Below are 13,301 nucleotides of genomic sequence, written 5' to 3'. Positions count from 1 at the left end.
CAGTCAAAAAAAAGTATGATATCGCATTATATCAAGAAACTGGGGAAAAAATATAGATCGGACAGTACAGATGTAAAATTTAACTCTTTCTTAAATATACTGCTATAGAAGCGTGAGCGCCGGCCGCGGAAGCCGAGCGGTTCTAGGCGCTTCAGTGCGGAACCACGCGACTGCTACGGTCGCAGGTTCGAATCCTGCCTCGGCATGGATGTTTGTGATATCCTTAGGTTAGTATGGTTCAAGTAGTTCGACGTTCTAGTGGACTGAGGACCTCAGATGTTAAGTCCCATAGTCCCATTGCGCCATTTGAACCATAGAAGTGTGATCCCTGTTTTCCCATAAAATAAACATACATTCGTTCATACGTCCATTCATCTGTTAATCCAATCAAGGAGGAGAATCTTCAAAATATAATCAATAAAAGACACGCAATTTACAGAAACCTAATCTTTATGCTGTATAGACAGGAAAGTATTGCTATACTGATTAATACTAGTAAGACTTATGCTAGCTAAATTTAGTCCAGCAAACTAGAAAGGAAGTAACCACTTTGAATAGAGCTGGTGCCTCCTCAGTTATACTAGACAGCTGCTATTTATCTGCTGTTGGTAGCCTAATATTACCTGATTATAGCGGTATTTTTTAAATAAAATATTTACCTACATCTGTAAATACTGAGTCCTATTTACAGTACATCACTGCTTACTGAAAATTTTTACACCTCTCTCTCTCTCTCTCTCTCTCTCTCTCGTGCGTGCGTGCGTGCGTGCGTGCGTGCGTGCGTGTGTGTGTGTGTGTACGCGCACGTGAGGCCTTGGCAGGTCGCTGGTGGGAGTTGGCACCACATCTGCAACCCCGCAAGTCACTTAATTCCCGTAAATTCCGGGGAGGAGGGCGATGAGTTTTGATGCCACGCTCCATCATCTCTCAGATGTGTTCGATCGGCATCAGATCTGGCGAGCTGGGGCGCCAGCACACCAACTGGAACTCGCCACTGTGTTCCTCTAACCACTCCATCACTCTCCTCGCCTTGTGATTTGGTGCATTATCTTGTTGAAAAATGCTGCTGCCGTCGGGAAACATGATCGTCACTGAAGGGGTGTAGGTGGTCCGCAACCAGTGTACGATACTCCTTGGTCATCGTGGTGCCTTGTACGAGCTCTACTGGACCATGGACGCCCACGTCGATGTTCAGCAGAGCATAATCGAGCCGCCGCCACGTTGTCTCTGTCCCATAGTACAGGTGTCAAGGAGCTGTTTCCCTGGGAGATGACAGATTTGCGTCCTCCCATCGGCATGATGATGGAGGTATAGGGATTCATCAGCCCATACAACGCTCTGCCAATGCACCAGCGTCCAGTGTCGATGGAAACGTGCCCACTAAGTCGTAGTTGCCGACGTCGTTGTGTTAACAGTTGCACATGCATGGACCACCTGCACCGTGCGTGTGTCCGACTAGCAGTCATTCCTCGCCAGGTGACGCTACTATCGCCTACTAGGTCGGTGGTCATAATGTTCTGGCTGATAAGTGTATCACGTCATAATAACAATACTAGACATTCACCTTTACAACAAATTATGCTGATTGCCATGTAATTAACGTAACTTTGCAAAATGGTAACATCAAACTAAAGAAAGGATAACACCTTGGATTGAAGTATCTTGCGCTGGGATGAGAGGACTGTACCTAATTCAGAGAACAAGTTGTAATCCAACGATAGACTGACACTAACATAAAGGCTGCCATTGTCACCGAAGTCGGTATGCAGATACTCTTGGATGACACCGAAACTTAAACTGATGTAAGCAGAAATGCTGAAAACCGTTATAAAATTTCCGTAACATAGTCAAATCCAGGAGCACTGCCTTAGCTTCACTCTTGCGTCACTGCAAAGGTAAATGATACAGATACTAATGTCAGTGACGTTGAAAACAGCTGAATCTAACGAATTAAAGAAGGCTCCAGGTCCCTACGAAAACAGAAGATTAATGTTTAATGTTCCGTCGACAGCGCGGTCGTTAGAGATGGAGCACAATCTCGGAGTACGAAAGGATGGGAAGGAAAACAACGGTGCCCTTCCCAAAAAAAACCATCCCGGCAATTGCTTCAGGTCCCTATGGAATCCCTATCGGATTATTCACAGAATTTGCGGCTCCGCTTGGCCCCCTTTTAACCATAACATACCGTAGGTACTTCCAACAAGAACTGCGCCCAGTAGTTGGAAGAAAGAAGAGATCAGACCCTCTACAAGCAGGATAGCAAAAGTGATTCGAAAAACTACCCTTCAAGATCGTCAACATCTATCTGTTGTAGAATGTTATAACATATTGATAGCTCAAAGGTAATCAGCGCTATCAAATAGGGTGACTACTGCTCGCCAACAAACATGGATTCCAGAAAGGCAATTCGTACTTTTCTCACATAATATATGTAAAGCCAAGGATTACTACAATCAGGTTGATAAACAGTTGACCTAGTACCATACTAACACCTATTATTGGAAGTACGATTATCCGGATGTTGCTGTAGCCGTCGTCTCTTCAGTGCGAATACTGGTTTGATCTAGCTCTCAACGTTACTCTATCCTGTGCAAGTCTCTTCATCTTCGAATAACTACTGCAGCTTACATCCGTTTGAACCTGATTACTGTATTCATCCCTTGGTCTCCCTTTACAATGTTACACCCCCCCCCCCCCAATACTTCCCTCAAATGCCAAACTAACAACGCCCTGTTTGCACAGAACGTATCCTATCAATCGATCCCTTCTTTTAGTCACTTTGTTCTACAAATTTTTCTTCTCCCCAATTCGATTCAGTGGGATCTTATTCGTTATGCAATCTACCCATCTGATCTTCAGCATTCTCCAGAAGCAACACATTCAAAAGATTCAATTTTCTTCTTTTTTGAACTGCTTATTGTCCACGTTGGACTTCCGTACAAGGCTACAATTCACACAAATACGTTGAGAAAAAAACTTCCTAACACTTAAACTCGTATTAGATGATAACAAATACTTCTTTTTCGGAAGTGCTTCCTTTGCTATGGCCAGTCTGGGTTTTCTACCCTCTATACTTCACCCATCTTCAGTTTTTTTGCTACCCGTATGCAAGGGTGATCCACAAAGTTTCAGGCAAAATCGCCGTGAGCACTGAAGCTATCATCCCAGCGCCGCACCACGTTGAAGATACCCGTTTGGTAAAACACCGTGTCCTGCTGGCGTGAAGAAGTCTGTAACAACCTCTGCACATCCTCGTCCGACAAGAACCGTCGAGCCTTCAAGGCCTTTTTAAGGAACCGAAAACGTGATAATCGCATGGGTATGCCCTAATCGCCTCATCAAACGCCCGCTTGCTGTTGTTGTCCGTGATGGATGAGTCTGACCTCCAAGATCGTCTTGTGTCGAATACCGACCAACACGGAACATGGCGCACCATTCCACAACGGTGGTTTTCGACACACATGCTGCCCCCTACACATTCTTCATTCTCCAATGGATGTCTAACAGTGTTTGTGCTTCAAAAGCCAAGAAGAGAATAACAACATGTTGGTCCTGTTTGGACGCATCTGTTAATAACGTCGCCACAGTTCTAGTTTCAGCATTTATCGCACGCACGTCGGAAAGACATGAATGCCACACTATCCCTTGCCTACATATCGGTGCTTACATACCCGCAACACATATTACGTTGCGTATAAGCTGCAGCAACGCCCTCAAGCGGAAACGTTTCGATCACCCCTTACAGGAATACTCACTTACGACTTTTAGTGTCTCATTTCCTTCAACATTGCCTGAATTATTCGATTACAACTCACTACTTCTGTTTTACTTTTGTTGATGTTCATCGCAGAACCTCTTCTAAAGCACTATCCATTACATCCTCTGCCATTTCTCTCATCAGAAAACCTTAAATTTTTTATTTCTTCTCCTTGAACTTGAAATCCCTTTCCAAATCTCTACTTGTTTTCTTTTACTGCTTGCTAAGTGTACGGATTGAACAACACTGGGGATAGGTTGTAACCCTACTTCACCGCTTTCTCAACTACGGGTTCCCTTTTGATGCTCTTCGACTCACGTAACTGCAGTCTGGTTTCTTTACAGGTTGCAAATAACATTACGCACCTTGTATTTTATTCCTTCTACGTACAGAATTTCAGTGAGTGTACTGCAGTACACAAAATCTGAAGTTGTCTTTAAATTTACAAATGCAGCATTATATATGTAGGTTTGTCTGGGATAAGTAGGAATTATTTTACGATGACAAAATTGTCAGTTATATATATTTGTGTGTGTGTGTGTGTGTGTGTGTGTGTGTGTGTGTGTACTTTTACAAAACTATGACAGCAAAAGGGCAACTACCAGGGGAGTTATAGATTTGGGAATCTACAATGCATTTTACGGGAGCTCGTTTGCTCGTCAAAAATAAACATTGTAACTGGATAGATCGATCGATAACCTGTAATGTACGTTAGTCAGCACCTGTTGGGCAATGCCAATCACCAGACTGGTGTAAAATGATATAGCCTCTTCATGCAAAGGAAAACACCATCGACAAATATTTCCTTTGCTGTTATGTAACAAGATACACTAACAGGATGCACGTAAGGTGAATAGTGTGGTTCGCGTAAAATTTTGTAGCTTTCTCGTTGCACGGTGTACGATTCATGCAGTTACGTGAGTTGGTGTCTTGTCTTGGCGTAAGAACGTGGTGATCTTTCTTCCTTTAGTTCACCGTTCAAGAGAATGTTCAGATTTGCGCTCTGTGTTGTAGTGAGGTGACATTGTTCTCGAAGTTGTGATACCGTCGCCGGCGATGCACCAAAGACGTTGATTCGATGTCCAACACAGGCTTACCATGGCCGTCTTCGGAAACAACTGGAACGGCAATGTTTTCTCGTCACTGCTGCTGCAAGGCGCGTATCGTCGTCAAAACCAAGAAACCAGTATACCAACGACGGACTGGAATGGGCACTCTCCAATAATACGCATCTATACACTGTCTTCTATGACGGAGCTTCTTTTATCAGCCTCCAAAATAATGGCCTTACGTCAAAGTGATCGTACCCACACACTGACTCATTCAGAACACTTTTCCCATCATTGGCATTGTCGCTTGCGGAGTAACTGAGGTTTCTGTGAACGCATTTCATATTCCATCAGTGCTGTTATGATCGACTTAACCGCTTAGTGGTGAGAATGCCAAGAACTTTTGCCACAGTATCAGAATCAAAATTTATCTACGAGGTATCAACATAAAATTATCAAAGTAGTAATGATGCGCCATACGTACGTGTTGGTAGGAAAATGGTAACTACTACATCAATTGCACTTTCACACACAGCACCTCACTTCATGAAGTACGAGTGACATACTGTGAAGCTGTATCAATACTTTTAAGCTCGTCACGGTACACATTCTTTTTTTTTTTTTTGCTGAAGCCTCCTATTTTCAATATTCGTCTTCAGAGAGACATCCATTTGACTGACATCACTCATCAACAACATTTTTTATGCCCCGGGGTACCTGCAGTTGTTCTCACCTAACTTAAGGGAGCTGATTTCAGATCCAAGGCCGGCATTTTTCTGAAAGCTCAAGTTTCTTTGCAGTCGCCAAATGTCAACATTTCATGTTTTCATCATTAAATCATAATGTAGGTGGATAAACAATTGATTTACACTCTTGAACTTAAATGGGTAATATAAATTAAATCGAATCACAGTCTGTATTTATTCAGTGGTACAAACTGAAACACATACCATCATGAAGAAGGTTGCATTTGGATAAAAACTTATAATTAACTTACAAGTAAAGCATTCTACAGAGGCAAAAAATTTTGTTTCAACCTCTTCTGCCACAGGTTGATATCTTTTAACAATCCAGCAACAGTCTGCTATCGTATGTCTGTCCCATCTCCCTTCAATGCTTAGTCTTGAGCTCTTGATGGTGTCATTCACCTTGCTCATCATCGCTGACGTATCATAAGATGCCAGGAATTTATGTAGATGACTGTACAGGAAATGTATTTTGACATTCATATTACATCCTAGGACATAAACATTGACCAAACATCACCTATGACTCTTTCATAGCTAGCAGCTGTTTTTAATATCACGAAAGTTCTTCCTAACTGCCATCCATGTAGCCCTTTCCATGGCGGTCATCTTGTGATAAATTCTTTAACAAGAACAAATGCTCGACTTTGGGATTCATTAAACACACTTACGTTGATCTTCTGAAGGGACAAAGCAGGAAGAGCACTGAATGTACATTGGAAGCATTCGCCGTCTCTATCTAACGCTTTAACAAACTGTTTAATCAAACCCAGTTTGACACTCAATTTGATATGAAATGGACGGAAAATTATTTTTTCTCGACTAACAATCAGATCGTTGACAACATTTGGCATATTGGCTTGCAGGGTATCACGAATGTGTCTTTCCTTCCGGTTCCAGTGACCATCTCGCACTTGGCAGACACTCTTTGTAAACCCTCTCTGTTGGCTAAGCAGCAAATTAACCATTTTGAGGTCCACCCAGATAGTCCATTTGAGCTCCTGGTATTTATTAGGATAATCATAATCTTCATGTCGTTATACTCTTCTCGAAAATACGCATAGTGACCAACTGGAACTTGTATACAGATATTTCCATTACGTAGTACAACACACTTCAGACGGCGTTTCGAGTTCTCTACAAATAAACACCAGTCATCTCGATTGTACAGCGTAATTCCTAGGCTCCTGGGACATCATGGCAATGAACAAACTTATTTTCTTCTGTAAAATATGAAAGTAAGACTTCTTTCCGCTTTCGGTAATATGACATTTTTGCACTATAGGTCAGTACACATTTTTTTTTTTTTTTTTTTTGTCATCTAGAGGCTAACTTCAGTTGCAAGTTTAGGAAGATCCAAATGACGTACAAGGTCGTTCAGCTCAGGCTGGTTAAACTGGTGAGAAGTTGAGGACTGAAGGATTAGAGTAATATGCGTCGGACTTATTTTCTTCAAATTTTTCCGGTTTTTGGTCGCTATGCATCTGCAGATGGAGTAAATCGTGTAAAATCTGGATGTAGTAGCTCATCAGAGCGAAAAGTAGGTGTGATTGCTGAGGGGACATTAGGATATTATATTTTATGTCTGTTTTGCATTACGACAGCAGTCACTTGTGTGATCCACTGGTTCTCGCCCGGGATTCCGAAAGGTGAAACCTTACGCTCTCCTTTCGTCCAGTCACGCAGCAGTTGCGGCGTACAGTACGTGGGACCCATCTTTTGTATTGGTACCATGAGTAAGTCAAAGGTACACCTTATAATCATGTCTCATAGAGGATGTTATCGTCTTTGACGGAGAACAGGTTGAGGAGCTACTTGCAGCATTCTATTCTTTTCACAAACTTGCAGCATTCTATTCTTTTCACAAAAACATAAAATTCACAGAAGAGCAAGAGGACAGCGGAAGCATAAACTCCCTGGACCTTCGAATTATCGACCCCCCCAAACACACACACACACACACACACACACACACACACACACACACACACACAGAGAGAGAGAGAGAGAGAGAGAGAGAGAGAGATCTCATCATGCCATCCAACTGCACACAAACATGCTGCCTGTAGGTCCTTGCTACACAGAACACACTCACTTGACTTAAAAGAGAACAGCCTTAGGACAGAATTGGATAAAATAGAAAGTATTGCCATAAACAATTGCCAAACAATCAAAAGTAATGATCACACAAATACACAAAAATAAGACAACAAATTTCCACACTAAGAAAGATGAGAAAATATTTGCAAGTATCACACACCTAGGCCCCATATCACAAAAAATAGCTAACCTACTGACAAAGAAACAATGTAACAATATCTTTCTCGGCTAATAGTAAGTTTGGACACCTACTAGTTCACAGCATAAAAACATAACCAAGAATTCAATAGCAGTGGAGTGTAAAAAGTATCATGCCCCAGTTACCCAGCCTACTACGTAGGAAAAACAAACAAAATTTTCTTAACCCAGTTTCAAAAACACATTAATGCTTTCGGACCCCGCCACTTTGAAAAAGCAGTTATTGCACAGAATATGCTAGAAACCAAACATATTACCAACAGAACAGAAAACAATTTGGTAACACTACACGATGAAGGCAATGGTAAGGCCCTAAATCTGTTGGAACAACTGGAAATATAGCTCCACAAAATCAAAAAGCCTGAAGCTACACTGAAGAGCCAAAGAAACTGGCACACCTGCCTAACATCGCGTAGGGCCCCCGCGAGCACGCAGAAATGCCGCAACACGACGTGGCATTGACTCGATTAATGTCAGTAGTGCTGGGGCAAATTGACACCTGCACGGCTGTCCATAAATCCGTAAGAGTATGAGGGGGTGGAGATCTCTTCTGAACAGCACGTTACAACGCATCCCACATAAGCTCAATAATGTTCATGTCTGAGGAGTTTGGTGGCCAGCGGAAGCGTTTAAACTCAGAAGAGTGTTCCTGGAGCCACTCTGTAGCAATTCTGAACGTGTGGGTTGTCGCACTGTCCTGGTGTAATTGCCCAAGTCCGTCGGAATGCACAATGGACGTGAATGGATTCAGGTAATCAGAGAGGATGCTTACGTACGTCTCACCTGCCAGAGTCATACCTAGACGTATCAGGGGTCCCATATCCCTTCAACTGCACACGACCCACACCATTACAGAGGCTCCACCAGTTTGAACAGTTCCCTGCTCACATGCAGGGTCTATGGGTTCATGAGGTTGCCTCCTTACTCCTACACGTCCGTCCACTCGATACAATTTGAAACGAGACTCGTCCGACCAGGCAACATGTTTCCAGTCATCAACGGGCCCAGGCGAAGCGTAAAGCTTTGTGTCTACAGTCATCGAGCGTACACAACTGGGCCTTCGGCTCCGAAAGCCTATATCGATTATGTTTCATTGAATGATTCGCACGCCGTCACTTGTTGATGGCCCTGCATTGAAATATGCAGCAGTCTGCGGAAGGGTTACACTTCAGTCACGATGAACTATTCTATTCAGTCGTCGTTGGTCCTGTTCTTGCAGGAATTTTTCCGACCGCAGCGGTATCGAATATTTGAAGTTTTACCGGATTCCTAATATTCACGGTCCACTCGTGAAATGGCCATACGGGAAAATTCCCACTTCATCGCTACCTCGGAGATGCTGCGACCCATCGCTAGTGCGCCGACTATAACACCACGTTCAAACTCACTTAAATCTTAATAACCTGCCATTGTTGCAGCAGTAACCCATCTGACAACTACGCCAGACAGTTGTGTTATATAGGAGTTGCCGACCGCAGCACCGTATTCTGCCTGTTTACATATCATTGTATTTGAATACGCATGCCTATACCTGTTTCTTTGGCGGTTCAGTGCATGGTAAACAGACAGATTTCGCTAGTCGTAGTTATTTTAGCAATTTGAAAGACTTATTTTAAATATGTTCGTTGCATATCTCAATCTTTTGAAACTCAGATATCTGATATTATCTGATAAACTTCATCTTCGATCACGTCGAGTTAAGCTTCATCTGAGAAGTATTTTTAAAATGTGTAAACCAAAGTGCGCATTTAGTGACGTGATGTGCGACTTCAGAATGAATAATGCAACGTATGATGACGTCAAATGGTTAAAAATGTTCTTCCTAGCTTGTTCGGCAAGTTTTCACTGTTTTTTTCCCACCATTTCTCGCAGTTTTCCGCACTCGATTCACGAAATACGAAGCTAACATAAAACTTTCTAGTAACTGGAAAAGTGGCTGTATCTCACTAAAGAGCGAATGTAAATTATGAATTAGACGACTTGCACCTCGTAGCTTCCCGACGATAATCTCTGGAGCTCGGCGCGTGTAGTTCTCAACACGAAATAAGCTCGGTAGCTCTGTCCGATATTTCTGGGGACATACAGCTACAGCACTCATTGCGGTCAAGATGATACCGCAATTCGTTCCACTACCAGATCACCCCTAAACGTCAGTGTTGTAGAGCCGGTGGATTCCTTGCAGTAGGGACTTATTAAGCTAGGAAGAACAAAGGATTACTAATTAAGTGTTGCATGACGTTTGGTGTCACAGTAGCTCAGATTTACATTCTAATTGGTCTAGTACCTACACGCGACATCCCAGCGAGGTGGGATACCGATGCGCTGTCGACTAAAAATTCTTGGCTACATAAATGCACTTCCGCCATAATATGTCACTAGGAGTAGTAGTGACGAAGTTTTGATTGTTACTTCGGAAAAAAATAAAGTTTTTTGAACAGCAAAAATGCAAAATTCCACAACCGAGCACTCCGCCTAACCACTCTTTGTCGGCGATTTTTTCCAAGTTTCATGGCCGCAACTTGATATTTTTCGAGGTGACGATCAAAATTTGACGATTACTTTCACCTGTCACGCGTTGGGCCTTCCTCAGCTGCCGGAACTACATTTGTGCTTTCAAAGTTTTTGGTGGTCTTCCGACTCATCTGTCGCCTTGCGGAATACATTGCCAACAGTGTAGTGGTAACGGTGACTAGAGTTCCCGGCCGCTGTGACGCGCGACTGACCTGCGCCTGCCCGTGGTGGATGTCGTCGAGCAGCGCGGGGTCCTGCTGCAGCTGGCGCGTGGTGAGGCGCTTGCGGCGGCGCTTGTGCATGGTGAGGAAGCGGCCCGTGTGCAGCGGCCGCGAGCGGCGCGTGTCCAGCGCCTCCAGCAGCAGCCAGTCCGCGTCCGACAGCCGGCGCGGACCCGCCCCCGCGCCCACCCCCGCCGCCGACAGCCGGTGCCCGCTCTGCGCCGCAGCCGCCGCCGCCGCCGGCGTCGCTGCAACACACACAGAAGCGTCGCCGTCTAAGCTCTCGCCCGAGGGCGTCATTTGGTAAGGCCGATCCCACTCCCTTTAACATCTATTACCAAACAGAAATGTTAATTCACAAACTCTTAACTTTTTAACATAACTACTACTTTTTACATTGAATGCCTAATCACAGGAAAATGCGGATATCAGTAATACTATTGCGCCACGACCCAGTCCGGAGCATTGTGTTGCCTGGTGCAATCTTAGCAAAACGAAATCATAGGGAGAGAGGGGGGCGTTATTACGGTGACCACCCACAATGAAGTAAGACGACATGTTCAGAGTGCAAGAGTTCTTATTCAGTACACCGACGATGCAAAATACGCTCGCAACCGCTTCTGAAAAGCGAAGTTCAGACATCTTTCAGCTACGACAGGAAGTCCAGAGCAGCTGTACGGATGAGAAAAGCAGGCCAAGTAAAGTTACTACTGCTTCATGGTGGCGAGCAAGCGCGCTAATCAATCGTTTGGGATTACAGTGTAAAGCGCTGGCGAGAGGAAAGCGTGCCTGGTTCGCCTACATATGGCTTGAATCAGATCATCCCCCCCCCTCCCTCTCTCTCTCTCTCTCTCTCTCTCTCTCTCTCTCTCTCTCTCTCTGTGTGTGTGTGTGTGTGTGTGTGTGTGTGTGTGTGTGTGTGTGTGCGCGCGCGCGCTCAGATGTTCTCAGACGGTATGCAGCTGTGTGCATCGACTGTGGGTGTCTTCACGGAGGTCCCCTTCAGCCTCCAGGGATGATGGAGCGTTAGGACACGGAGAATCCGTGCTCCCATGCGTACTGTATGAGGCTGTGGCTTCTCTTTGTGCTTGTCTTCGCCGGCACAGAGGTATATTGGTGGTCAGAGGAACGACCTATCGCGCCGCTCGCGCACGCTAAGTTCAATTGGTTCTGAGCACTATGGGACTTAACATCTGTGGTCATCAGTCTCCTAGAACTTAGAACTACTTAAACCTAACTAACCTAAGGACATCACACACATCCATGCCCGAGGCAGGATTCGAACCTGCGACCGTAGCAGTCGCGCGGTTCCGGACTGCGCGCCTAGAACCGCTAGACCACCGCGGCCGGCGCACGCTAAGTGGCAGCGAAGAGCCGCCTACCGCTGCCCAGATGGCGGTTTTGTTCCTTACGGAGCAATCTTCGTTACAGCAACCATCTGCTGTGGCATCCATTCGACCATTCCCATTATGTGGTCGAACATGCTTCCGAGGATGAAGACCAGGCTGACGATGTCGCCACTTCCAGCAGTATCGCCTTAGCTGGAGTATAGCGCCGAGGTGTTGCACTCTGCAGCTTCAGCGTGGTCCCTGTCGCCGCCTTCCGCGGTGTCAACGTCCCGCCTGGTCTTCTTATGTGCTGTACTGGCAGAGTTTGCCTCCTGTCCCGCCGCCACTGCTGCGTGTGACCCGACCTGCACATCCATCTCGTGCAACCTGCTTGCTGCCGAGGCAGAATACGCTTCCTGGCCCATGAGCGCCATTTGGAGATGCCCCTGGGACTGTGGCCGGCGTCTACAGTAGCTCTGTGGCGACGACATCGCACGCACTACTCGCACTCTGTGGTACGTCTGGACTCAGACGTAGGAGGGCGGACCTCCTCACCTTGCTGACATTTCCCCCCTGACTGGCGCGGAGGGCGGAGCGTGAGGTTGCGGTCTTCTTTCGCGCCCTGTACAGTATTATAAGTTGTCGAGCTAACGCAGCTTTCAGTTTCCCGCAGCCGCGATAGCTGGCCATGTTTTTACCTCCACAGTGCTCACACACTGGCTCCTTTTCTCTTTTCAGTGTGCACTGCTGGGCTGCAAAGCCGCCAGCACACTTCGCACGGATATCAGGCACTGAAACGTGGCGTGGCACGTGCCCGACGCACTGACACTTACAGCACTGACGTGATCCTCGTCTCGACTTGAAATTTTATACAGTGACCGCCGTCTTCAACAACATTGTGAGGCCGAACAACTTCTGATTGGCGCTTTTGTCCGTAGCGACGGTCAAGATGAGTGGACCATCTTCCCCGGCGTCCTGCTGTTTCATTCGCACAACAGTGCAAATCCCGAAACGAAGACCTTCCAATTCTTCTTTCAGGTAATCGGGCTGCATTGGAGCGGGTAGCCACGACACACACAGCCGGACCAGATCTTTTTTGCTGATTTCGCAGTGAGGTCAGTCTTGGCTCACTGCGATATTTGTTGCAGGAAGCTGCGTTACTCGTCTTTAACTCTAGAACGATTGGTGGTAGTCTCAGCTCCGACAGGTTCTTGGCTGAGGGAGTTGGGGTCGGATCTTCCTCTGTAGACGCTGCTGTTATGATAGCGCCGCCGTCGTGTTCCTCCTCCAGCATTGCGAAAGCGCTGCCTGAGTCGCTGAGTTGCGTCTCGACGCTGCCTTCCAAGACTGGCGCGCGTGCCCGACTTTGTCTAGCAACGACTGTAAACGAG

At 45.6% G+C, this 13,301-nt stretch overlaps 1 protein-coding gene across 3 annotated transcripts in view; it reads right to left on the bottom strand.

The window, feature by feature from the left end:
- LOC126259161 (uncharacterized) overlaps positions 1–13,301 on the bottom strand; it is a 659,794-nt gene that overhangs the window by 277,062 nt on the left and 369,431 nt on the right. For all 3 annotated transcript variants that reach the window (XM_049955714.1, XM_049955715.1, XM_049955716.1), the window contains exon 3: positions 10,574–10,830. In XM_049955714.1, coding sequence (XP_049811671.1) covers positions 10,574–10,830 — 257 coding nt within the window. The remainder of the gene's footprint in view (positions 1–10,573; positions 10,831–13,301) is intronic.

Source organism: Schistocerca nitens, chromosome 5 (genome assembly GCF_023898315.1).
Source record: "Schistocerca nitens isolate TAMUIC-IGC-003100 chromosome 5, iqSchNite1.1, whole genome shotgun sequence".
Lineage (NCBI taxonomy): Eukaryota > Metazoa > Arthropoda > Insecta > Orthoptera > Acrididae > Schistocerca > Schistocerca nitens.
This window is presented reverse-complemented; position numbering and strand designations above follow the sequence as displayed.